Source organism: Oncorhynchus mykiss, chromosome 23, assembly GCF_013265735.2.
Source record: "Oncorhynchus mykiss isolate Arlee chromosome 23, USDA_OmykA_1.1, whole genome shotgun sequence".
NCBI classification, from domain to species: domain Eukaryota; kingdom Metazoa; phylum Chordata; class Actinopteri; order Salmoniformes; family Salmonidae; genus Oncorhynchus; species Oncorhynchus mykiss.
Genome location: NC_048587.1, coordinates 33,110,419 through 33,136,207, shown reverse-complemented (window position 1 = coordinate 33,136,207; position 25,789 = coordinate 33,110,419). Strand labels below are relative to the sequence as shown.

The 25,789-nt window shown below is 40.2% G+C and overlaps 1 protein-coding gene across 3 annotated transcripts in view; it reads left to right on the top strand.

Moving 5' to 3' along the window:
• Positions 1–25,789, top strand: part of LOC110503103 (testican-2) — a 102,550-nt gene that overhangs the window by 5,012 nt on the left and 71,749 nt on the right. The window contains exon 1 of one of the 3 annotated variants that reach the window (XM_036960239.1): positions 22,423–22,756. The exons of 1 other annotated variant lie outside the window; for it this stretch is intronic. In XM_036960239.1, coding sequence (XP_036816134.1) covers positions 22,568–22,756 — 189 coding nt within the window. In that variant the 5' untranslated portion in view covers positions 22,423–22,567. Of the gene's footprint in view, positions 1–22,422; positions 22,757–25,789 lie in introns of those variants that run through there. One more of the 3 variants, XM_036960238.1, reaches the window with a different exon arrangement.

Below are 25,789 nucleotides of genomic sequence, written 5' to 3'. Positions count from 1 at the left end.
GGGTCTGAATACATATGTAACTATCATATTTCCATTTTTTAGCAAACATTTCTGAAAAACTATTTTTGCTTTGTCATTATGGGGTATTGGTGTGTAGATTAGTGAGGGTTAAAAAAAACCAATTTAATCAATTTTAGGCTGTAACATAACAAAATGTGGAAAAAGTCAAGGGGTCTTAATACTTTCCAAAGGCACTGTGCATCATTGTTTACAGCATGGTTGGCCATAACCATAGAAATGCCATACTTTTGTGGAGTGAGGGCCTCCAGGTAGGAGAAGGGAAAATGATGACTGTGGATGTGTTTTAGAATTTGGGTGTGCTGTGTTGAATGGGAGTAATATAATGTATTGTGTTTTGTTTAAGCATGTTTTTAACAGAATCCCCCCTCCATTTGGACAGTGGCAGCAATACTTGGAAAGTCAGGGGTGTATTTAGCTTAGGCTGTCCCAATGCTGGCTAGCCTAACATTGCATAACGCTGCAGATAGAAACAGAGTTTACAGATTGGATATGGTTCTCTCCATGCTACTATATCTGTCTGTAGAACATTGCAGTGTTCAACCAATTAGTTTCTTCCCAAGTACTCCTGAAAGAGTTTTCTCTTCACAGTAAAATACTTATGACAAAAGGATTATAACAGAACATGTATGCATTCCAAATGGCATCCTTAGGGCTCTGGTTAAAAGTAGCGCACTATATAGGGAATAGGGTGGTTTGAATTACACAGTATAAACGTATACAATATTGCCATTGACTGCCAGGCTTTCCCTTACGAAAATGTGGTGCTGGACAACGTAGCCGGCAAGATTTTAATTTACCAGACATTTGAGAAATTTACCGGACATCCATACCCATTGGGTGCTTAATGCATTAGGGCGTCCACCTACGGTGCTGAAAATCACATTTAGATTATTCTTATTTATCTTAAAAATAATAGAAATTAGCATGTAAAGAGGTAATAAAATAAAGTAGAACGATGTTCTTATATCAACATGAAAGGTTTTATTGAAAAGCAAAACATTGCCCGTTGCATCTTCATCATAAATTATAACTGAATATCATTTTTTTTAAACAAAAAATAAACATTTAGCCTAGAAGAACAAGTCACCTACACAGTAAAAAACGCAACTTCAAAAATATAATATTTGTTTAATATAATTTGCTGTTGGTATTGACATTTTGAATTAATAAGTAACAAAACACAACTGTTTTCTAGACATCTCTAATTGAATTTAGCGTAGGCATGATCGTTTTAATTAGGCATAATAAATAACAAAACATGGCTGTCTACAAACACCAGGACCGGCCCGCCCCACTCCCCATTCCCGCTTCGATTCAGCACCACAGCAGTGGAAAGAGGCCACTCTAGGCGGCCACAAAATGAAGAAATTGTAAAGGCTGGTGCATTGAGAGAAAGCTTATTTTACAATACTCCTGTGAAACGAGGCCCGCTCATGCATTTATGAAAGCACTTATTTCCAAAGCTCAAATTATATATCGCTCGTTTTACAGTTGTACTGGAAGATAATAAATGTTCTGTTTATTGTAATTTGAACTATCGTGGGGTCGTGACTCATGTCATGTGTGATATACGTGGCTTATTAATAACTGGTTCCTACAATAGGCAGTTGACTGCCTAGAGATTGCAACATTGTAACTCTCCAATGTGAATTCCGTGCTACTGAATAAGCTCATCTGAAGTGCACCAATTGCGCATGATTAACATCATTACTCTACTCTAGTTTATCAATCCATTCCTCCAAAATATGTTTTACTATATATGACACAGGCGGCATATGCTGATCTTGCCTAGGTCAGCAGCAGAACTGCTAGGACTGGGCCTGACGAACACAATGATTTGCCTCATATTTACTGCTCAAAGGGAGCCGCTGCTGTTGTGAAGTCTCAACTGTCCAACTCTTTGGAGCAACTTGTGACGCGCATCAGCCTCCTTTGTCCTCAAGAAGGTGTGATCTTTACACTGTTTTGGAGAAAGAATCCCCTCTCAGCGGGCACACTGGAAATGGGGTTAATCAATACAATCATTGCCAATTTTGCCCAGTCGAGGACCTCATAAAAATACAAACACTCAGTATATTAAGTATATTTGCCTTTTAAGTTGGATCACATCGACGGATATCTCCATCAATCAATAAAATGCATGATTTTGTAAAAGATTACATTTTTTTCTGACAATTTGGCCTGCACAATTGTGTTATAGACTTTTTAATTTTTTTAAATTCTGCCAGAAGCCTGCATTCACATGCTAAAGGAAACCCTGTAACTGCCATGCTTTCTTTACCAGATAAGATTGGTTTGATAAGTGTGGCAACAGTTCAAGATATTAACCCCTAAAACGAGTCCAGTCCAGAATGCCCAGATAGTCTCCAGTTACTATACATTGGGCTTAAAGCGCACCAAGGCTATATCTAAAGTTGCTGTGGGCAGTGTAACACAGTGTTGGTGTTGGGATAAAGAACAGTGGGTCTCAGCAAGATTCGCCAAACATCACAGTTTCTCCTGTCCCCCCAGGGAGAGCAAAGCAGATTTCTTTCTGCCTCCTCAAGCAATAAATCACACAACCCTAAATGGTGCATTGCCTCCACTCCAGTCACAAAGGCAGAGTCAGACAGAGGCAGAGTCAGACAGAGGCAGAGTCAGACAGAGGCAGAGTCAGACAGAGGCAGAGTCAGACAGAGGCAGACAGTCAGACAGAGGCAGAATAAGGCCGAAAGAGTGACTTTTGCTCTGCTCACGGCTACAATATTTTTAAATTGAGGATTGCCTCTGTTCCAAACTCCAGGTAATTCCAGAAGAAGAGACAGGGAGAAAGAGAGAAGCAGTGACAAAGACAGAGGCAGACAGAGGCATAGACTGAGATATTTTCATAGTATTACTACACAGACATCCCATGTCTGCATAATATATTCCCTTCAGATGTTTTCTCCATACAATGTCTGTGTAATAATACCTGATCTGTCCCTTCAAGCCCTAGGCTTTATCTTATATAATTAGATGTCTCTTCAGTACTGAGTCATGCAACAGTAGCCCAGAGGATTGTCATGGACTGAATTGTCCTCATTATTAGACCTTGAGAGAGGAAGGCTTTGTCTGTTTGATCACATACCCACTGTCTCCTGCTTAGTTCCAGTTCATTTTGACCAGATATTTTTGACTATTTTCAGATCGAGGACTTTTCTATGGCCGTATATTCTTCATAGAAGCAGTAATACTGTATGTACAGTATGTGCTGAGAAATACATGGGTATGGGAAATGTAAATTCAAGACAATTTGTAAAGGGTGTAATATGTGCAACGGGTGTGACAGTACACTGTGTCTTGCATAGCTCCCATTCATAACGACAAGAAATGTATTTCAGACGTGGAACTTTTGAATTTAATAATACATTATATAAGCACATTTAATGACTAATGAGCTATGCATATTTTATCATGTTTCATTTTTGTCATAATACATTTCTCACAAAATAAGTACGATGTGCCGACAAATACATGGGTATAAAATAGATAACTTCTGGACAACTTTCAGTGGAAATGGATCAAGACCTGGGTTCAAATACATGTGTATTGGCCTCTTGAGTGGCACAGTGGTCTAAGGCATTGCAGTGCTAGAGGCGTCACTACAGACCTGGGTTCAATCCCAGTCTGTGTCACAACTGGCTGTGATTGGGAGTCCCATAGGGCGGCGCACAATTGGTCCAGCATTGTCGCACTCTAGCGACTCCTTGTGGTGGGTCGGGCGCCTGCAGGTGTCAGTTGAATGGTGTTTCCTCCGACACATTGGTGTGGCTGGCTTCACGGTTATGCGGGCGGCTGTTAAGAAGAGTGGTTTGGCGGGTCATGTATCGGAGAACGCATGACTTGACCTTTGCCTCCCGAGCCTGTTGGGGAGTTTCAGTGTGTCTCATCACTCGTTCATTAAATTGGACTATATTCCCTTCAGAGTCCAATCCAAATCCAGACCTCCATGGGTTGATAAATTTGATTTCCATTGATAATTTTTTCATTTTTCATTTCATTGATTCAGATCTAGGATGTGTTATTTTAGTGTTCCCTTTATTTTTTGAGCAGAGTGTATATATATATATATATATATATATATATATATATATATATATATATATATATATATATATATATATATATATATATATATATATATATATATATATATATATATATAAATATATATATATATATTACCGCGTTCTCCACCGCGTCTCCAGACTCTGTCATGTCTGTCACATGTGCTCAGTGTGAACCTGCTTTCATCTGTGGAGCACAGGGCGCCAGTGGCGAATTTGCCAATCTTGGTGTTCTCTGGCAAATGCCAAACGTCCTGCACGGTGTTGGGCTGTAAGCACAACCTCCACCTGTGGACATCGGGCCCTCATACCACCCTCATGGAGTCTGTTTCTGACCGTTTGAACAGACACATGCACATTTGTGGCCTGCTGGAGGTCATTTTGCAGGGCTCTGGCAGTGCTCCTCTTGCTCCTCCTTGCACAAAGGCGGAGGTAGCGGTCCTGCTGCTGGGTTGTTGCCCTCCTACGGCCTCCTCCACGTCTCCTGATGTACTGGCCTGCCTCCTGGTAGCGCCTCCATGCTCTGGACACTACGCTGACAGGCACAGCAAACCTTCTTGCCACAGCTCGCATTGATGTGCCATCCTGGATGAGCTGCACTACCTGAGCCACTTGTGTGGACTCCGTCTCATGCTACCACTAGAGTGAAAGCACCGCCAGCATTCAAAAGTGACCAAAACATCAGCCAGGAAGCATAGGAACTGAGAAGAACCACTCCTTTATTGGGGTGGTGTCTTGCTAATTGCCTATAATTTCCACCTATTCCATTTGCACAACAGCATGTGAAATTTATTGTCAATCAGTGTTGCTTCCTAAGTGGACAGATTGATTTCACAGAACTGTGATTGACTTGGAGTTACATTGTGTTGTTTAAGTGTTCCCTTTATTTTTTTGAGCAGTATATATATACTGTACATGAGTATTTGTTATTTTTTCTATGTATTTGACTATTTTAAATACACCATACTTTTATTTTAGTATTTTAATTGTTATTTGTAAAAAATAAAAATAAATAGTCTTCAGAAGGATTTTCAAATGCTCTTCTCAAATACTATTTTCAAATATCTGGGTAAAATGTATGGGATTGTATTTGAGTCTTTTCAAATACTTTCCAAGTGTATTTCCAAGTACATTATAATATTTAACTACTTGTTTTTTCAAATAAAGTTTATCTGAATACTTCGGAATGTATGTAAAAGTAATTTATTTCCACCCATGGCTGAAAGGGATGTACAGTATGTATTAGATGAAATCTTATCCTTGAGATAAGAAAATCAGACCATATCTGGTTGTGACTGCCTGGCTCTCATTGATAAGAAGAACATTCCACATCCCAGAACCCTGTAATATCTGTGAAGTACACAAACCAGTGGTGTGGTAGCCTAGTTATCAGATCAAGCACTGTAAAACTAATGTGTGGGAACTAGCTGGCAGGCTACTCTACTCACTGCAGCATTTAACTGGTCTAGAAAAAAGTCACACGGAGGTCGGTTGGTGCAGTCCCTCAGAAGTGCTGAGAGTAGGGAAAAACACACACGCATGCACGCACACTGCCACGCACGACACACACAGCCCTTTCCTCCCTGCTTAGAAGAGAAGAGCTGTTAGGTTGGGTGAGTCATTGATATTGAATCAATGTCAGTAAAGAGGAAAAAGCTACTGTAGGTGTTAAGTGCGAGAGGGAGGGGGAGGAGGAGAGAGGAAGACACCCCACTGTAGCCTATGTAGCGAGCTCTGCTAGCAGCATGACATCAAGGCCAAGGACAGGAAGGAAAACGATGATCATCATAATTTATAAGCAGCTAGTCTTACCTTGACTTCTCTCTCGCTTCGAACAGCACAAGCTGTTCCATGATGCCGTCTCTCTCTCTATACATTATTTAAAATATAGGATTGTCTCTATATTGCACTACTTTTGGATGCAGTCATAATATATTCTCAGAGATAACTCAATCAATGCAAATGACTGCTGCTGTGACTGGCTTGGTGTCATGATGTAATCATTTTGTTATAGAAGGTTATTCATCACATAGACCCCATACCTTTACATTACTTTCTTTATGCTATTTTAGACCAGGAGGTGTAGTCATAGGTAGCAACCCCATAAATGTGTGTGTGTGTGTGTGTGCACTACCGTTCAAAAGTTTGGGGTCACTTAGAAATGTCCTTGTTTTGAAAGAAAAGTAAAGTTTTTTGTCCATTTAAAATGACATCAAATTGATCAGAAATACGGTGTAGACACTGTTAATATTGTAAATGACTACTGTAGCTGGGAACAGATGATTTTTAATGGAATATATACATAGCTGTACAGAGGCCCATTATCAGCAACCATCACTCGTGTGCTCCAATGGCATGTTGTATTAGCTAATCCAAGTTTATAATTTTAAAAGGCTAATTGATCATTAGAAAACAAGTCCTCAACTGGCAGCTTCATTAAATAGTACCCGCAAAACACCAGTCTCAACGTCAACAGTGAAGAGGCGACTCCGGGATGCTGGCCTTCTAGGCAGAGTTGCAAAGAAAAAGCTATATCTCAGACTGGCCAATACAAATAAAAGATTATGATGGCCAAAAGAACACCCACACTGGACAGAGGAACTCTGCCTAGAATGCCCACATCCCGGAGTCGCCTCTTTACTGTTGACATTGAGACTGGTGTTTTGCAGGTACTATTTAATGAAGCTGCCAGGTGAGGACTAGTGAGGCATTTGTTTCTCAAACTAGACACTCTAATGTACTTGTCCTCTTGCTCATTTGTGCACCGGGACCTCCACCCCTCTTTCTATTCTGGTTAGAGCCAGTTTGCGCTGTTCTGTGAAGAGAGTAGTACACAGCGTTGTATGAGATCTTCAGTTTCTTAGCAATTTCTCGCATGGAATAGCATTAATTTCTCAGAACATGTATATACTGATGTGTTTCAGAAGAAAGTCCTTTGTTTCTTGCCATTTTGAGCCTGTAATCGAACCCACAAATGCTGATGCTCCAAATACTCAACTAGTCTAAAGAAGGCCCGTTTTATTGATTCTTTAATCAGACAACAGTTTTCAGCTGTGCTAACACAATAGCAAAAGGGTTTTCTAATGATCAATTACCCTTTTAAAATTATAAACTTGGATTAGCTAACACAACATGCCATTGGAACACAGGAGTGATGGTTGCTGATAATGGGAATCGGCACACCTATGTAGATATTCCATCAAAAATCTGTCGTTTCCAGCTACAATAGTAATTTACAACATTAACAATGTCTACACTGTATTTCGGATCAATTTGATGTTATTTTAATGGACAAAAATGTGCTTTTCTTTCAAAAACAAAGACATTTCTAAGTGACCCCAAACTGTGTGTGTGTGTGTGTGTACATGTGTGTGTGTATATATATATAATATATATATATATATATATATATATATAATATATATATATATGTGTGTTGGAAGTTTACATACACTTAGGTTGGAGTCATTAAAACTTGTTTTCAACCACTCCACAAATTTCTTGTTAACAAACTATAGTTTTGGCAAGTTGGTTAGGACATCTACTTTGTGCATGACACAAGTAATTTTTCAAACAATTGTTTACAGACAGATTATTTCACTTATAATTCACTGTATCACAATTCCAGTGGGTCAGAAGTTACATACACTAAGTTGACTGTGCCTTTAAGCAGCTTGGAAAATTCCAGAAAATGATGTCATGGCTTTAGACTAATTGACATAATTTGAGTCAATTGGAGGTGTACTGGCTCATCCTTGGGAGCAATTTACAAATGCTTGAAGGTACCACGTTCATCTGTACAAATAATAGTATGCAAGTACAAACACCATGGAACCACGCATCCGTCATACAGCTCAGGAAGGAGATGCGTTCTGTCTCCTAGAGATGAATGTATTTTGGTGCGAAAAGTGCAAATCAATCCCAGAACAACAGTAAAGGAACTTGTGAAGATACTGGAGGAAACAGGTACAAAAGTATCTATATCCACAGTAAAACGAGTCCTATATGGACATAACCTGAAAGGCCGCTTAGCAAGGAAGAAGCCACTGCTCCAAAACCGCCATAAAAAAGCCAGACTACGGTTTGCAACTGCAGATTGGGACAAAGATCGTACTTTTTGGAGAAATGTCCTCTGCTCTGATGAAACAAAAATAGAACTGTTTGGCCATAATGACCATCATTATGTTTGGAGGAGAAAGGGGGATGCTTGCAAGCCAAAAAACACCATCCCAACTGTGAAGCACAGGTGTCATGTTGTGGGGGTGCTTTGCTGCAGGAGGGACTGGTGCACTTCACAAAAAATATGTCATGATGAGGCAGGAATATTATGTGGATATATTGAAGCAACAAGACATCAGTCAGGAAGTTAAAGTTTGGTCGCAAATGGGTCTTCCAAATGGAAAATGACCCCAAGCATACTTCCAAAGTTGTGGCAAAATGGCTTAAGGACAACAAAGTCAAGGTATTGGCGTGGCCATCACAAAGCCCTGACCTCAATTGTATAGAAAATATGTGGGCAGAACTGAAAAAGCGTGTGCAAGCACGAAGGCCTACAAACCAGACTCAGTTACACCAGCTTTGTCAGGATGAATGGGCCAAATTCACCCAGCCTATTGTGGGAAGCTTGTGGAAGGCTACCTGCAACGTTTGACCCAAGTTAAATAATTTTAAAGGCAATGCTACAAAATACTATTTGAATGTATGTAAACTTCTGACCCACTGGGAATGTGATGAAATAGCACATATGGAATCACGTAGTAACCAAAGAAGTGGTAAACAAATCAAAATTTATATTTTTATTTTAGATTCTTCAAAGTAGCCACCCTTTGCCTTGATGACAGTTTTTTGCACAATATTGGCATTCTCTCAACCAGCTTCATGAGGTAGTCACCTGGAATGCATTTCAATTAACAGGTTTGCCTTGTTAAAAGTGAATTTGAGGAATTTCTTTGTTGAGAGAATTGCCAAGAGTGTGCAACGCTGTCATCAAGGCAAAGGGTGGCTACTTTAAAGAATCTAAAATAAAAATATATATTTTTGATTTGTTTACCACTTTTTTGGTTACTACATGATTCCATATGTGCTATTTCATAGTTTTGATGTCTTCACTATTATTGTACAATGTTGAAAATAGTAAAAATAAAACCCTTGAATGAGTGTTCTAAAACTTTTGACCAGTTGTGTGTGTGTGTGTGTATATATATATATATTACACACACACACACACAGTGGGGCAAAAAAGTATTTAGTCAGCCACCAATTGTGCAAGTTCTCCCACTTAAAAAGATGAGAGAGGCCTGTAATTTTCATCATAGGTACACTTCCACTATGACAGACAAAATTAGATTTTTTTTCCTCCAGAAATTCACATTGTAATAATGAATAATAATAATAATAATGAATTTATTTGCAAATTATGGTGGAAAATGTGTTTTTGGTCACCTACAAACAAGCAAGATTTCTGGCTCTCACAGACCTGTAACTTCTTCTGTAAGAGGCTCCTCTTGTCCTCCACTCGTTACCTGTATTAATGGCACCTGTTTGAACTTGTTATCAGTATAAAAGACACCTGTCCACAACCTCAAACAGTCACACTCCAAGCTCCACTATGGCCAAGACCTAAGAGCTGTCAAAGAACACCAGAAACAAAATTGTAGACCTGCACCAGGCTGGGAAGACTGAATCTGCAATAGGTAAGCAGCTTGGTTTGAAGAAATCAACTGTGGGAGCAATTATTAGGAAATGGAAGACATACAAGACCACTGATAATCTCCCTCGATCTGGGGCTCCACGCAAGATCTCACCCCGTGGGGTCAAAATTATCATAAGAAAGGTGAGCAAAAATCCCAGAACCACACGGGGGGACCTAGTGAATGGCCTGCAGAGAGCTGGGACCAAAGTAACAAAGCCTACCATCAGTAACACACTACGCCGCCAGGGACTCAAATCCTGCAGTGCCAGACGTGTCCCCCTGCTTAAGCCAGTACATGTCCAGGCCCGTCTGAAGTTTGCTAGAGAGCATTTGGATGATCCAGAAGAAGATTGGGAGAATGTCATATGGTCAGATGAAACCAAAATATAACTTTTTGGTAAAAACTCAACTCGTCGTGTTTGGAGGACAAAGAATGCTGAGTTGCATCCAAAGAACACCATACCTACTGTGAAGCATGGGGGTGGAAACATCATGCTTTGGGGCTGTTTTTCTGCAAAGGGGCCAGGACGACTGATCCGTGTAAAGGAAAGAATGAATGGGGCCATGTATCGTGAGATTTTGAGTGAAAACCTCCTTCCATCAGCAAGGGCATTGAAGATGAAACGTGGCTGGGTCTTTCAGCATGACAATGATCCCAAACACACCGCCCGGGCAACGAAGGAGTGGCTTCGTAAGAAGCATTTCAAGGTCCTGGAGTGGCCTAGCCAGTCTCCAGATCTCAACCACATAGAAAATCTTTGGAGGGAGTTGAAAGTCTGTGTTGCCCAGCAACAGCCCCAAAACATCACTGCTCTAGAGGAGATCTGCATGGAGGAATGGGCCAAAATACCAGCAACAGTGTGTGAAAACCTTGTGAAGACTTACAGAAAACGTTTGACCTCTGCCTTTGCCAACAAAAGGTATATAACAAAGTTTTGAGATTAAACTTTTGTTATTGACCAAATACTTATTTTCCACCATAATTTGCAAATAAATTCATTAAAAATCCTACAATGTGATTTTCTGGATTTTTTTTTCTCATTTTGTCTGTCATAGTGGAAGTGTACCTATGATGAAAATAACCTCTCTATATATATATATATATACAGTGCCTTGTGAAAGTATTCGGCCCCCTTGAACTTTGCGACCTTTTGCCACATTTCAGGCTTCAAACATAAAGATATAAAACTGTATTTTTTTGTGAAGAATCAACAACAAGTGGGACACAATCATGAAGTGGAACGACATTTATTGGATATTTCAAACTTTTTTAACAAATCAAAAACTGAAAAATTGGGCATGCAAAATTATTCAGCCCCCTTAAGTTAATACTTTGTAGCGCCACCTTTTGCTGCGATTACAGCTGTAAGTCGCTTGGGGTATGTCTCTATCAGTTTTGCACATCGAGAGACTGACATTTTTTCCCATTCCTCCTTGCAAAACAGCTCGAGCTCAGTGAGGTTGGATGGTGAGCATTTGTGAACAGCAGTTTTCAGTTCTTTCCACAGATTCTCGATTGGATTCAGGTCTGGACTTTGACTTGGCCATTCTAACACCTGGATATGTTTATTTTTGAACCATTCCATTGTAGATTTTGCTTTATGTTTTGGATCATTGTCTTGTTGGAAGACAAAACTCCGTCCCAGTCTCAGGTCTTTTGCAGATTCCATCAGGTTTTCTTCCAGAATGGTCCTGTATTTGGCTCCATCCATCTTCCCATCAATTTTAACCATCTTCCCTGTCCCTGCTGAAGAAAAGCAGGCCCAAACCATGATGCTGCCACCACCATGTTTGACAGTGGGGATGGTGTGCCAAACATAACGTTTTGCATTGTTGCCAAAAAGTTCAATTTTGGTTTCATCTGACCAGAGCACCTTCTTCCACATGTTTGGTGTGTCTCCCAGGTGGCTTGTGGCAAACTTTAACCAACACTTTTTATGGATATCTTTAAGAAATGGCTTTCTTCTTGCCACTCTTCCATAAAGGCCAGATTTGTGCAATATACGACTGATTGTTGTCCTATGGACAGAGTCTCCCACCTCAGCTGTAGATCTCTGCAGTTCATCCAGAGTGATCATGGGCCTCTTGGCTGCATCTCTGATCAGTCTTCTCCTTGTATGAGCTGAAAGTTTAGAGGGACGGCCAAATCTACGGTCTTGGTAGATTTGCAGTGGTCTGATACTCCTTCCATTTCAATATTATCGCTTGCACAGTGCTCCTTGGGATGTTTAAAGCTTGGGAAATCTTTTTGTATCCAAATCCGGCTTTAAACTTCTTCACAACAGTATCTCGGACCTGCCTGGTGTGTTCCTTGTTCTTCATGATGCTCTCTGCGCTTTTAACGGACCTCTGAGACTATCACAGTGCAGGTGCATTTATACGGAGACTTGATTACACACAGGTGGATTGTATTTATCATCATTAGTCATTTAGGTCAACATTGGATCATTCAGAGATCCTCACTGAACTTCTGGAGAGAGTTTGCTGCACTGAAAGTAAAGGGGCTGAATAATTTTGCACGCCCAATTTTTCAGTTTTTCATTTGTTAAAAAAGTTTGAAATATCCAATAAATGTCGTTCCACTTCATGATTGTGTCCCACTTGTTGTTGATTCTTCACAAAACAATACAGTTTTATATCTTTATGTTTGAAGCCTGAAATGTGGCAAAAGGTCGCAAAGTTCAAGGGGGCCGAATACTTTCGCAAGGCACTGTATATATATATTTATTACAGGATTCAAAAGTTGGAATTGTAAGAGTTGTTGCCCTGAACCTTTCTCTGCGATTGTGATTATAATGGAATCCAGAAAGAACAAAACCCTGTCCTCAAACTTTTACATCAAAAGGAGCAAAGTTATTGACAAAAACACAAAACATACACATCAAAAAAATCAAATAACATGGAAAACAACCACTTTTTGTGCAGTATTAATTTCCCATCATTAAAAAACACTTAATGTGCATTACTGTATTGTACATAGACTGGTCATCTAGGTTTGTAACTAGACTTTCCATCACCATGAAGAAAAACAATGCACAATACAGTAATTGTCATGACTTCCGCCGAAGTTGGTCCCTCTCCTTGTTCGGGCGGCGTTCGGCGGTCGACGTAACAGACCTTCTAGCCATCGCCGATCCACTTTTCATTTTCCATTGGTTTTGTCTTGTCTTCCATCACACCTGGTTCCAATTCCATCATTTACATGTTGTGTATTTAACCCTCTGTTCCTCCCCATGTTCTTGTCAGTAATTGTTTCTTGTAGTGCTTATGCACGGTATGCTGGTGATTACCGGATTTTGTTTGACCCGTTTCATGTATTGTTCCGTTAACGGTGGTTTATGTTTATTAAACGACACCGTTGTAAATCCGTTTTTGCTCTCCTGGGCCTGACTTCTCTGCCGCCAGGACGCACCGCATTACAGTAATTGAGTACATTGAGACATCAAGTGGTATGTGATGATGTGGCTCAGTTGGTAGAGCATTGCTTTTGCAATGCTAGGGTTGTGGGTTCGATTACAAATAAGTACAGTACAAATAAGTATGAAAATATATCCACTCACTACTGTAAGTTGCTCTGGATAAGTGTGTCTACTGAAGAGGAATGATGTATAAACCATTTCAGTTTTCACATAGAAATAAGTATTTTTTTAAAACTGGAAAACGTATATAAAGCAAGTATTTTTATATTCCACAAGTGTTATCAGATTAACTGTTTTGTACAGATAATTATCATACTCAAGTTACAAATACTGGTAAACAATACAAATACATTTAGTTTAAATTGCTTCACAAAAGTAGTGCACTGGGCCTTTCCTAGTCTTGTATTAGCAGACTGATATACTGATATAGACTTCTTCAATGCAGGCAATTATTTTTTAGCATTCCCTGTCTGCAAAAAAAAAAAGAGCTCACAGCAACCCTACTTCCTGCAGCTATGGTAGAAGCGATAGAGTTAGAGGTCACATCCTTACCTTTGGGGGAGCATTTAACCTACTTCAAGTACAGTCTGTTAACATAAAATGAGTTGTCTGTTAATGACTTTTTGAGGTCAACGTAACTGGGCCTAATGCATTAACTGTCTTACCTTACCTTTGGGACTGCTTCCTCTAATGGCTTACATGGTTCCTTTAACACACACACACACACATTGCTAATTCACATGTATTCATTTGTTTATTTTTCAGAAACCAAGTGTATGTTCCAAATGGCAGCCTATTCCCGATATAGTGCCCTTGGGACCTGATCGAAAGTAGTGCACTACATAGGGAATAGAATGTCATTTAGGATAGCGGCATTGTAATGGGGACTCACTGAATATACCTAAATATACCTAAACTAATGAAAAACACAATGAAAGAACACTGGGCTTAACCTCTTAAGTGTCAACAATCACTCTTAGAGAACTCTCTGCATTCATTTCTGATACTGATTCCATTGGTTGCCCATGGCTACAGTTTCAGTACCGACCATAACTCATATTTTCATAGGAGGCATGTTGAAGGTCTTGTTCATCATGAAGTACATCTAGGGCATGTTTTTTTAATAAGCCTCATTGGATCTCCGGATTTCACATCTCTCGACCCTGGAGCCGAGCAGCATTCCAGTTATTCTCCCTCTCCTTGAGAAAGAATGGGACTCGAGGAAACTGGAATTGCAGGGATTGTCATCATGATCGCAGCCATTGAGAGACAATATTTAGTCCCATCTGCTGTAAGGAGGGTATACTTGATCTCCCATCTCCCCACCCTGGAGCCAAGCATTCCCCCGCCACCATCAGTTTCTCTATCTCTCTTTGAGAAAGAATGGGACCCAAGGAAACTGGGATCACACAATTGGCCATGTTTATTGTTCCCAGCTGATGTACTAAGGAGGGTACCTGAAACTGAAACCAGGATTACTCAGCCTTTTCTTCTGGCTGACTCCTCTATTAAATAATAAGATCATTCCTGGCCTATCAGTCACCTAGGACATAGAAATATAATTACTAGACTAGACAATGGTGCCGGTCCACCCATCATGAATTGAATGGGGATATCCGTTCTAGTAATTCATTTCTATGGTATATGCCTCTTCTTCTGTTCCTACTTCCTATTCTCTCTGTCTGTGACACCTATCTCTAGGCCTCTGTCATATCCTCTACCTGTCACATTTAATCAGTCCTGAGTCCTTGAATGCAGTACAGAGTGGTTACAGGAGGCTAAGCCTATTTTCGAACCATGTGTGTTGGGTACAAGGACCATACAGCAGTGAGTAAGTAGGTGGTGGATGCAATTTAGAGAATTCTAATATTCTACACTGATGTATACTGAACAACAATATAAACTCAACATACAGCAATTTTTAAGATTTTGCTGAGTTACAGTTCGTATAAGAAAATCAGTCAAATGAAATAAATAAATTAGGCCCTAATCTATGGATTTCACATTACTGGGCAGAAGTGCAGCCATAGGTGGGCCTGTGAGGGCACAGGCCCACCCACTTGGGAGCCAGGCCGACCCACTAGGGAGCCAGGCCCAGCTGATCAGAAAGAGTCCCCCCAGACGATCTTACAGGTGAAGAAGCCGGATTTGGAGGTCCTAGGCTGGCGTGGTTACACGTGGTGTGCGGTTCTGAGGCTGGTTGGATGTACTGCCAAATTCTCTAAAATGATGTTGGAGGTGGCTTATGGTAGAGAAATGAACATTCAATTCTCTGGCAACAGCTCTGGTGGATCGTCCTGCAGTCAACATGCCAATTGCACACTCCCTCAAAACATGAGACGTCTGTGGCATTTTGTTATGTGTGGCCTTTTATTGTCCCCAGCACAAGGTGCACCTGTGTAATTATCATGCTGTTTAATCAGCTTCTTGATATGCCACACCCATCAGGTGGATGGATTTTCTTGACAAAGGATAACATCCTCACTAACAGGGATGTAAACACATTTGTGCAAAAAATCTGAGAGAAATAAGATTTTTGTGCATATAGTATGGAACATTTCTGGGATCTTTTATTTCAGCTTATGAAACATGGAACCAGCACTTTACACATGTTTAGTGTATTGCATTAGATGCTTCCTTAAAACCTAGAAGTACTGTAGCCCTAGATCCAGAAATGCCTTGCCTTTTTACACCTCACTCATTTTGTGACTTGTTGGTCTAGTATCCTTAAGTAGGCAACCTTATTACCAGTAGATGTATCCTTATCATTCTGTATATTTGAGGTACTGTTGCTAAGATTCAGTTACTTGTTTGATTGATGTATGGTGTTGATCACTCTATACCAGTAGCAGTGTGTGGGTAAAATCACTGTGGAAGCCAAACCCCCCCCCAATAAGAAGACATAGTGGTAGAATAACTTCTACCACACCTTTTGTTATTATCACAAAACCGGATAGCAACCTCTGTCCAGTGGAGTCCACAAAGCTTATTGCATGTACAGTAAAAGACAGTTACATGACCTACAGCATGGTCAAGCAAGTTAATGTTTATGACATTTTTGGACCACTAAACAACTATTGATTTAGAACCGCCAAGAGTTACCGCAAGTCGCAAAGAAAACAGGATCTGCCATCACTATTCCAGGACAATTTCAACTTGAACATTTCAACATCATCAATTCACCTAATTCATCTAATACAGTGACAACTAAAAGATCCCAAAAACAATTTTGTCCAATAAACGTAAGCTAAATATGATGTGGCGGTCCATGGTTCTGATTTCTTTGTACGTGTGTGCGTGTGCTCGTGCAAGTAGAGAAACATGTTAACTCACCCTACTTGTAAAGAAACGTCAATGCCATCCTTTCTCTCTTTCATGTTTCTGAAACGTCTATCACTCTGTCATACAGTACAAGCTTTTATTTGTTGTTGTCCTAGGCTACCTGGCTAAAATGCTTGCTCGCTAGCCTAACTTCCATTCATGGGGAACATTAGCTAGATAACATTAGCCTTCTACATCTAGCTACATATTGAACTTCCATCCTCTCAGGCCAGGGGCTCAACAGTGTATGAATTAATGGTTGGTAAGAATTGCAGTTTTAATCATTGGCCAGTACAGAGAATTAAGTAAAACCACAAGTCCAAATCCCATCTCCATACATGGCTAATTTAGGAAAGGGACAATTTTAGCTAACTGGCTAGCTAGCCACCGGAGGATAACAACACAACAAGATGCAACAATTCAAGTTTTTCTGTCAATGACGTATGCTCTCAATGGGATTTGATAGGAGTGACGCCAAATCCAAGCTGGCTTCTCTTGACACTTTTTTTGATGCGCCAGGATCATTCACAGTTGACCTTGCTCAGATTAGCTCAACGCTGTTTGGCATTTTTTTTTACACTTTTTTTGTCAAGTGATGTCCTTGCCTTCAATGCACCGTGCGGCAACAATGTCATACTCGTTTGGACCAGACAGCATCAGATGGATGGCCTACACGTAGAGAGACAGAGGAGTGCTGTTTCGCACACTTGATGCTTTCTCCTATGAGAAAATGATGTAAGACTATAGATAGATTTTCTTTTTCTTGGTGAATTTTCTGGGGGAAGCCTAGGAAGCTTCCCTTGGCATTCATTAATACACGGCACTGCTCTATACAAACAGTGACTTCAGGAAGTATTCATGTATAATAGAGCAAGATGGTGCCGACAGAGATGGTCGCCTCGATTTGAGTCCTTAGGAAACTATGCAGATCTTAATAGATACTACATACAGCCATGAATAACTATTGGCTATAAGAGCGATGTCAACTTACCAACATTACGATCCTTTGTTCGGACCACCACCCAGGACTTTGGATCTAGTCCCAGAGGCCGATCCAAAACAACGTCACCGCAGAAGAGGTAGACGGAGCGGCCTCCTGGTCAGACTTCGAAGGCCCACCGCTTCCGAATATATTACTCGCCAATGTCCAGTCTCTAGACAACAAGGTAGACAAAATAAGGGCAAGGGTGGCCTTCCAGAGAGACATCAGAGATTGTTACATTCTTTGTTTCATGGAAACATGGCTCTCTCAGGATATGTTGTCGGAGACAGTACAGCCACCTGGTTTCTTCATGCATCGTGCCGACACAAATAAAAATCTCTCTGGGAAGAAGGGCTTCATGATTATTGACTCATGGTGTAATCATAACAACATACAGGAACTCAAGTCCTTTTGTTCACCTGACCTAGAATTCCTTACAATCAAATGTCGACCATATTATCTCCCAAGAGAAATCTCACCAGTTATCGTCACAACCGTGTATATTCCCCCTCAAGCAGATCCCACGATGGCCCTCAAGGAACTTCACTGGACTCTACGTAAACTGGAAACCATATATCCTGAGGCTGCATTTATTGTAGCTGGGGATTTTAACAAAGCTTAAATGCTTCAAGATGGCCATCATTGTTTCTGTACCCAAGAAGGCAAAGATAACTGAACTAAATGACTATCGCCCCATAGCACTCACTTCTATCATCATGAAGTGCTTTGAGAGACTAGTCAAGGATCATGTCACCTCCACCTTACCTGCCACCCTAGACCCACTTCAGTTTGCATACCGCCCCAACAGGTCCACAGACGATACAATCGCCATCACACTGCCCTATCCCATCTGGACAAGAGGAATACCTAGGTAAGAATGCCGTTAATTGACTACAGATCAGCATTCAACACCATAGTACCCTCCAAGCTTATCATTAAGCTTGAGGCCCTGGGTCTCAACCCCACACTGTGCAATTGGGCCCTGGCGGGTTGCCACTTTCTGACGGGCCGGCCCCAGGTGGTAAAGGTAGGAAACAACATCTCCACTTCGCTGATCTTCAACACTGGGGCCCCACAAGGGTGCGTGCTAAGCCCCCTACTGTACTCACTGTTCACCCACGAGTGCGTGGCTATGCACGCCTCCAACTCAATCATCAAGTTTGCAGACGTCACAACAGTAGTGGGCTTGATTACCAACAACAACGAGACAGCCTACAGGGAGGAGGTGAGGGCCCTCGGAGTGTGGTGTCAGGAAATCAACCTCTCACTCAACGTCAACAAAACAAAGGAGACGATCGTGGACTTCAGGAAACAGCAGAGGGAGCACTCCCCATCCACATCGATGGGACAGCAGTGGAGAAAGTGGAAAGTTGTAAGTTCCTCAGCGTACACATCACAGACAAACTGAAATGGTCCACCCACACAGACAGTGTGGTGAAGAAGGAGCAACAATACCTCTTCAACCTCAGGAGGCTGAAGAAATTTGGCTTGTCACCTAAAACCCTCACAAACCTTTACAGATGCACAATTGAGAGCATCCTGTGGGGCTATATCACCGCCTGGTACGGCAACTGCACCACCCTCAACCGCAAGGCTCTCCAGAGGGTGGTGCGGTCTGCACAACACATTACCGGGGGCAAACTACCTGCCCTCCAGGACACCTACAGCGCCTGATGTCACAAAAAATCATCAAGGACAACAACCACCCGAGCCACTGCCTGTTCACCCCACTACCATCCAGAAGGCAAGGTCAGTACAGCTGCATCAAAGCTGGTACCGAGAGACTGAAAAACAACTTCTATCTCAATGCCACCAGACTGTTAAACAGCCATCACTAACACAGAGAGGCTGCTGCCTACATACAGACTCTAATCATTGGCCACTGTAATAAATGGATCACTAGTCACTTTAAATAATGCCACTTTAAGAATGTTTACATATCTTACATTACTCATTGCATATGTATATACTGTATTTTATACCATCTATTGTATCTTGTCTATGCCGCTCGGTCATCGCTTATCCATATATTTATATGGACATTCTTATTCCATCCGTTTAGATCTGTGTGTATTAGGTAGTTGTTGTGGAATTGTTAGATTACTTGTTAGATATTACTGCACTGTCGGAACTAGAAACACAAGCATTTCGCTATACTCGCATTAACATCTGCTAAACATGTGTATGTGACCAATACAATTTGATTTGATTTGATACCCCTTTTTTCCACATTTTGTTACAGCCTTCATTTAAAATAGATACAATTGATATGTTTTTGTCATTGGCCTACTCACAATACCCAATAATGTGGAATTATGTTTTTTTTAACTAATTCTATTCAAAATGAAAAGCTGAAATGTCTTGAGTCAATAAGTATTCAGTGTTTTTGTTATGGCAAGCCTACATACTATAAATTCAGTAGTGAAGATTTGCTTAACAAGTCACATAAGTTGAACATCCCTTTGAGCATGGTAAAGTTATTCATTATACTTTGGATGGTGTATCGATACACCCAATCACTACAAATATACTCAGTTGAGAGGAATGTTGTTGATCCATTCTCAGGGATTTCACCATGAGGCCAATGGTGACATTAAAACAGGTAGAGTTTAAAGCTACAATATTCACATAGAAAAGTGAGTTATAGATCTGTCATTCTCATTGAAAGCAAGTCTAAGAAGAGGTGGATATGTTCTATGTGCACTTTTTCTATGATTCCAGTTAAGTTTAGTTTTTGCATCTTGTACTTTCGGTTTTGTGCACCAGCTTAAAACGGCTGAAAATACTATGTTTTTGGATATAAAAAATATATTTTACAGCGGTTTAGATGGTACAGTGATTCTCTACACTATACTTGCTTTTTTTTGTCACATAAACTGAAATTAGGCGAAGTATTATAAATTTAGCAACCAGATGTTGGAGCAATTTCTGCATAGTGCACCTTTAATGGCTGTAATAGGAGAAAACTGAGGATGGATCAACAACATTGTAGTTGCTCTATAATACTAACCTAAATAACAGGGTGAAAAAAAGAAAGCATGTACAGAATAAAATATTCCAGAATATGCATCCTGTTCGCAATGAGGAACCAAATTAAAACTGCAAAAAAATTGACAAAGAACGTTTTGTCCTTAATACACATAATAATTATGTTTATGGCAAATCCAACACAACACATCACCGAGCACCACTCTTCATAATTTCAAGTATGGTGGTGGCTGCATCATGTTATGCATATGCTTGTCATTGGCAAGGACTAGGGAGTTTTTTAGGATAAAAATAAACGGAATAGACCTAAGCACAGGCAAACTCCTAGAGGAAACCTTGGTTTAGTCTGCATTCCAACAGACACTGGGAGAACAAATTCACCTGTCAGCAGGACGATAACCTAAAACAAAAATATACACTGGAGTTGCTTACCAAGATGACATTGAATGTTCCTGAGTGGCCTAGTTCCAGTTTTGACTTAAACCGGCTTGAAATTCTATGGCAAGACTTCAAAATGACTGTCTAGCAATGATCAACAACCAATTTGCCAGAACTTGAAAAATGTGCAGATATTGTACAATCCAGGTGTGCAATTTTTTTTAGAGACTACCCAGAAAGTCTCACAGCTGAGTTTAACATGTATTGACTCAGGGGTTTGAACGCTTATCTAATCAAGATATATTTGTGTTTTATTATTTTTAATTTTTATGATTATAATAATTTTAATTATTATTATTTTTTACAAATGTTAGAACTTTTCTTCCACTTTTTCCACATTGACAACACAAATTACAATTAAATCAATTTAAATCCCACTTTGTAACACATTAAAATGTGAAAAAAGTAAAGGGGTGTGAATACTTTCTGAAGGCACCTTAAGTACTTTCCCTCCACTTGCAGTTTGTGATGAATGTGAGACATGCAAAGTCTTAACAGTAAAGAAAAAGCCGCGATATGTAGGCCTACTAGACAGTCACAATTCCCATCTGAATTCAATTTAGCTCTGTGTACTCGTGTGTGCGTTTTCAATCTAAACGATTTTCTCCCCCCTCGCTCTTTTGCTGGAAAACTGATTGCTTTCTGTGGAGAGATTAGATTATCCCCTTCGAATACTGGCTTTAGAGAGAGGAGCAATAAAATGGTATATTCAGTGAAGGAATAGTAAAGACGGCATCCGTTAATCCTGTATTATAATTACAGCGCGTCTACAACAGAACTCCCTCGGGGCTGGCTTGTCCCACCTAGCTCAGCGATATGCAGGTAGGAAAGTGATAGAGGAAATTAAATAGGCACGATAGTAATAGATAGGAGACTGATATAAAGTGATAGGCGATTCCCAGCTGTGAATTATTTGCACAGACGCATGATCTCTGTTACATCTGAACATGACCAAACGGGTATTGGGTTGTCCGTGTACCTCGAGAGTGACTGTGTTATCCCACTGAGCTAAAGCAAATGGCAGTGGCACCGACTTTGCTGATAACTTCTTTATTGAGGAAAAATGTACTTACTACGACTGTGATGTGGTTATCTTCAGATGAATGCACTAACTGTAAATCGCTCTGGATAAGAGCATCTGCTAAATAACTAAAATGTAAAAAGAGTGGTCACAAGAGGACGTTTTAACTGAATGATGTATTGCTTTCTTTAAGACAAGTGGTATATTCAGATCATAGGCTACAATTAGTTAGTTAAACGAGGTAAGATATGATTCCACCATCCACCATTTATCAATTGATGCATGTGTAATGTCCTTATATACGTCATATTCAATGGGAGCAAGGAGAGGGAATGTCATAACAGTAGACACTATTGTACCTTTAATGCGTAACCTCGCCAGGTGCTATACATTTCGTAACACATGAAAGCGTCACCCCCCCCCCCCCCTTTCTCTCTTTCTCCCTCTACTTCTTTCTCTCTCCCCTCTCCTTTTCGCGGCAGCAGTAGTAGGAAGGCGCATCTCCGCAAACAGGTTACATTTCACTCTAGTCGCATCCTCGTCTTTTTCTCCAGAAGAGAAGCTATATCGAGTGCCGCGCGCCTTTTCTAAGCGCTTACCATGGTGATAATGACCGAATTGGGGGTCCTTCTCGTCCCGGTGATGATGCTGGTGGGATCCACCTTGCAGGCGGAAATTAAGAACGGGAAAGAGGCAGAAAAAACAGGGAATTTCATGGAAGACGAGCATTGGCTGTCCACCATTTCACAGTACAGCCGCAAGATCAAGCACTGGAATCGCTTCAGAGACGTGAGTCGCTGTTTTGGTTGATTGAGAGATCCGCGGTAATGCGGTAAGCTGTGTTGATAGGGCAACGGATGCGAGCGGTAGGATTCCGCCCGAGGCACTTTATAATAACCATGTAGCTATTAAAAATATCGCAGTCAGACCATTATTACTGTTCCAGCTGGCTGATATGCTTTATTATAGGAAATGTTAAAGGGATTCATCGGGATTTTGGCAATGAGGCTTTTCATCTACTTCCTCAGAGTCAGATGAACTCGTGGATACCATTTTTTATGTATCTGTGTCCAGTATGAAGGAAGTTAGAGGTAGTTTCGCGAGCGAATGCTAACTAGCATTAGCGCAATGACTAGTTGATGGGTATCTGCTTACGTGCTTATTTGCAAACAGGGGACAGTTTCGTTGCACACAATACACACTGATTTGGCATTGGATAAATGATAAGATTAACACAGGCATATCTCTGTCCATTTTTAGACTGTAATTTCAGTAATTTGTGTGGTATAAAAATATTCTGCTAGTAAAATTATGTAGAATTGCATGAAATGTTTAAAAAAGGCTATTGTTTTCTCTGATAGGCAAATACGATGATAGATGCTATGATTTTACTATACAGGAGATCTATCCACGCCTACTCTTGTCCATGGTGGTCTGTGAACCCGCAACCTTCTGGCCCGTAGCCCTGTACGATATACAAATTCCTGCGTCCACATGTAATGCTGACAGGACGAAGAACAGTTTCTTAAACTGCATATCTAAGGCTCTAGTCTGTCCAATAAATGGTAGACGTTCTCTGCTATCCACTTTGTTTACATTATTATTTTGGTTATAGGGGAGCATCACTTGTTTTGTTTTTCAAGCGTTCAGGGAGGGTTTAGGAACACTAGTTCCCTGAAGGGAGCGCCATCCATTTTCATTTTTGAGAGGTCAGATTTTCTCCAGGTAACCTTTTATTATAAATAACGTTCACTCCCAAACCTTTAATTAGCATACTTCTTCAATTACCGACTTGGAAGACAACAGGTCTTCTAAACTTCCACACAGAATTCGGCACAGAATCTGCAATTCTCTTGTTGTGTGAAATGTGCAACGACAAGTTTTGAGAACGGTGATTGGTCAGCAATACCCAACGACAGCTCAGGAATGGCCAATGAGAGCCAGTGAATAAAATAATAATAATGTCTATTTTTTGGGGAACTCAGTCAGAGTCTGAACATAAGTCAGAATGAACTAAACTAAAGTATAAACGCAACAATTTCAACAATATTTCTAAGTTTTTATTTATGTAACCTTTATTTAACCAGGAAGGGCTCATTGGGATAAAAATCTATTTTTCAAGAGCGCCCTGGCCAAGATAGGCAGCACCAAGTCATTACAAAAAAATTACAGACAGACAATATGAAAAACTACAAGTAATCTAGTAAAAAACATTGAATTCACAAGAGTATAAAACAGCTAATTAAAAACATTGACAGGTCAGGGAATCAGCCTCAAAATCCTTCATCAGTGATTTAAAAACACCAACCGGGACAAGTTCTTCCAGTTTAAAAGTATTTTGTAAGGTGTTCCAAGACGATGGCGCAGAGTACATAAAAGCCCTTTTACCAAATTCAGTTCGGACATTTGGAACAGTTAGCAGGATAACGTCCAGCGAACGAAGAGAGTACCCACCACATTTCTGAACAATAAAAATGCACAAATAAAAAGGTAGTAAACCCAACATGGCTTTGTAAATAAAAGTATACCAGTGACTGAGCCTACGAGTGACTAGAGAAGGCCAGCCAACCCTGGTATACAAAGTGCAGTGGTGCGTAAGGGTTTTGCAGTTTAAAATAAATCTCAAAGTGCCATGGTAAAGAGTGTCAATTGATCTCAAACACTGAGCGGAAGCATTCATATATAAAATATCCCCATAGTCTAGTAAAGGCATACATGTGGCTGATACTAGCCTCCTTCTGGTTTCAAAAGAAAAACAGGCCTTATTCCTAAAATAAAATCCCAATTTCAGCTTCAATTTTTTTGAATATGCAATTTAAAAGAGAGGCCGTCATCAATTAAAATTCCAAGATATTTATATGAGGTTACAACCTCAATCTCCTTGCCTTGACAGGTAGTAAGTAATAGGTGAAAGGTTCAGAGGTCTATTTCTTGCATTAGAAAACACCATTAGTTTAGTTTTGTCAGTATTGAGGATAAGCATCAATTGACACAAGGTATGTTGAACAGTATAAAAAGCAGTTTGCAAGTTCTGGAAAGCTTTTCTAAGAGATGAGGCACAACAGTAAATAACAGTATCATCAGCATAAAAATGAAGTTGTGCATTTTGGACATTTTTATATAAACTTATATAAATAGTGAATAAGAGAGGACCAAGTACAGAGCCTTGGGGCACACCATTCAAGACAGACAATTTAACAGACATAAGCCCATCAAATTGAGTGCACTGAGTTCGATCAGACAGATAGTTAGCAAACCATGCAACTGCATGCTCCGAAAGACCTACACTCGACAATCTCTGCCTTAGTATAGCATGATCAACTGTATCAAAAGCCTTAGAGAGATCAATAAAAAGTGAGACACAGTGCTGTTTTTTGTCAATGGCTTCAGTGATATAATTTTAAACCTTCATGGCTGCTGTAATTGTGCTATGCTTCTTCCTGATGACCACATTGGTACATTGATAAAATAGAGTTAGTAAATAAAAACTATTTTAGCTGTTCACTTACAAGGGTTTCAAGTATTTTCACCAGGGGTGACTGCTTTGTGATTGGCCTATAATTATTTAAAAGAGTTGGATCTCCCCCTTTTAAAAGTGGTAGGACAAATGCTGATTTCCAGGTATTTGGAATTTCATTACATTCCAGGGTTAGATTGAACAGAGATATAAGTGGTTCAGTTATAAAATCAGCTGCCAGATTTAAAAATCAGGGATCCAAAAGATCAGGAACTGCAGGCTTTCTCTGATCTAAGGATTTCAGGGCTTTATGTACCACCTGCACTGAGAATGGCAAAAAGTTTGACCAGCTCTCACTGGTTCAT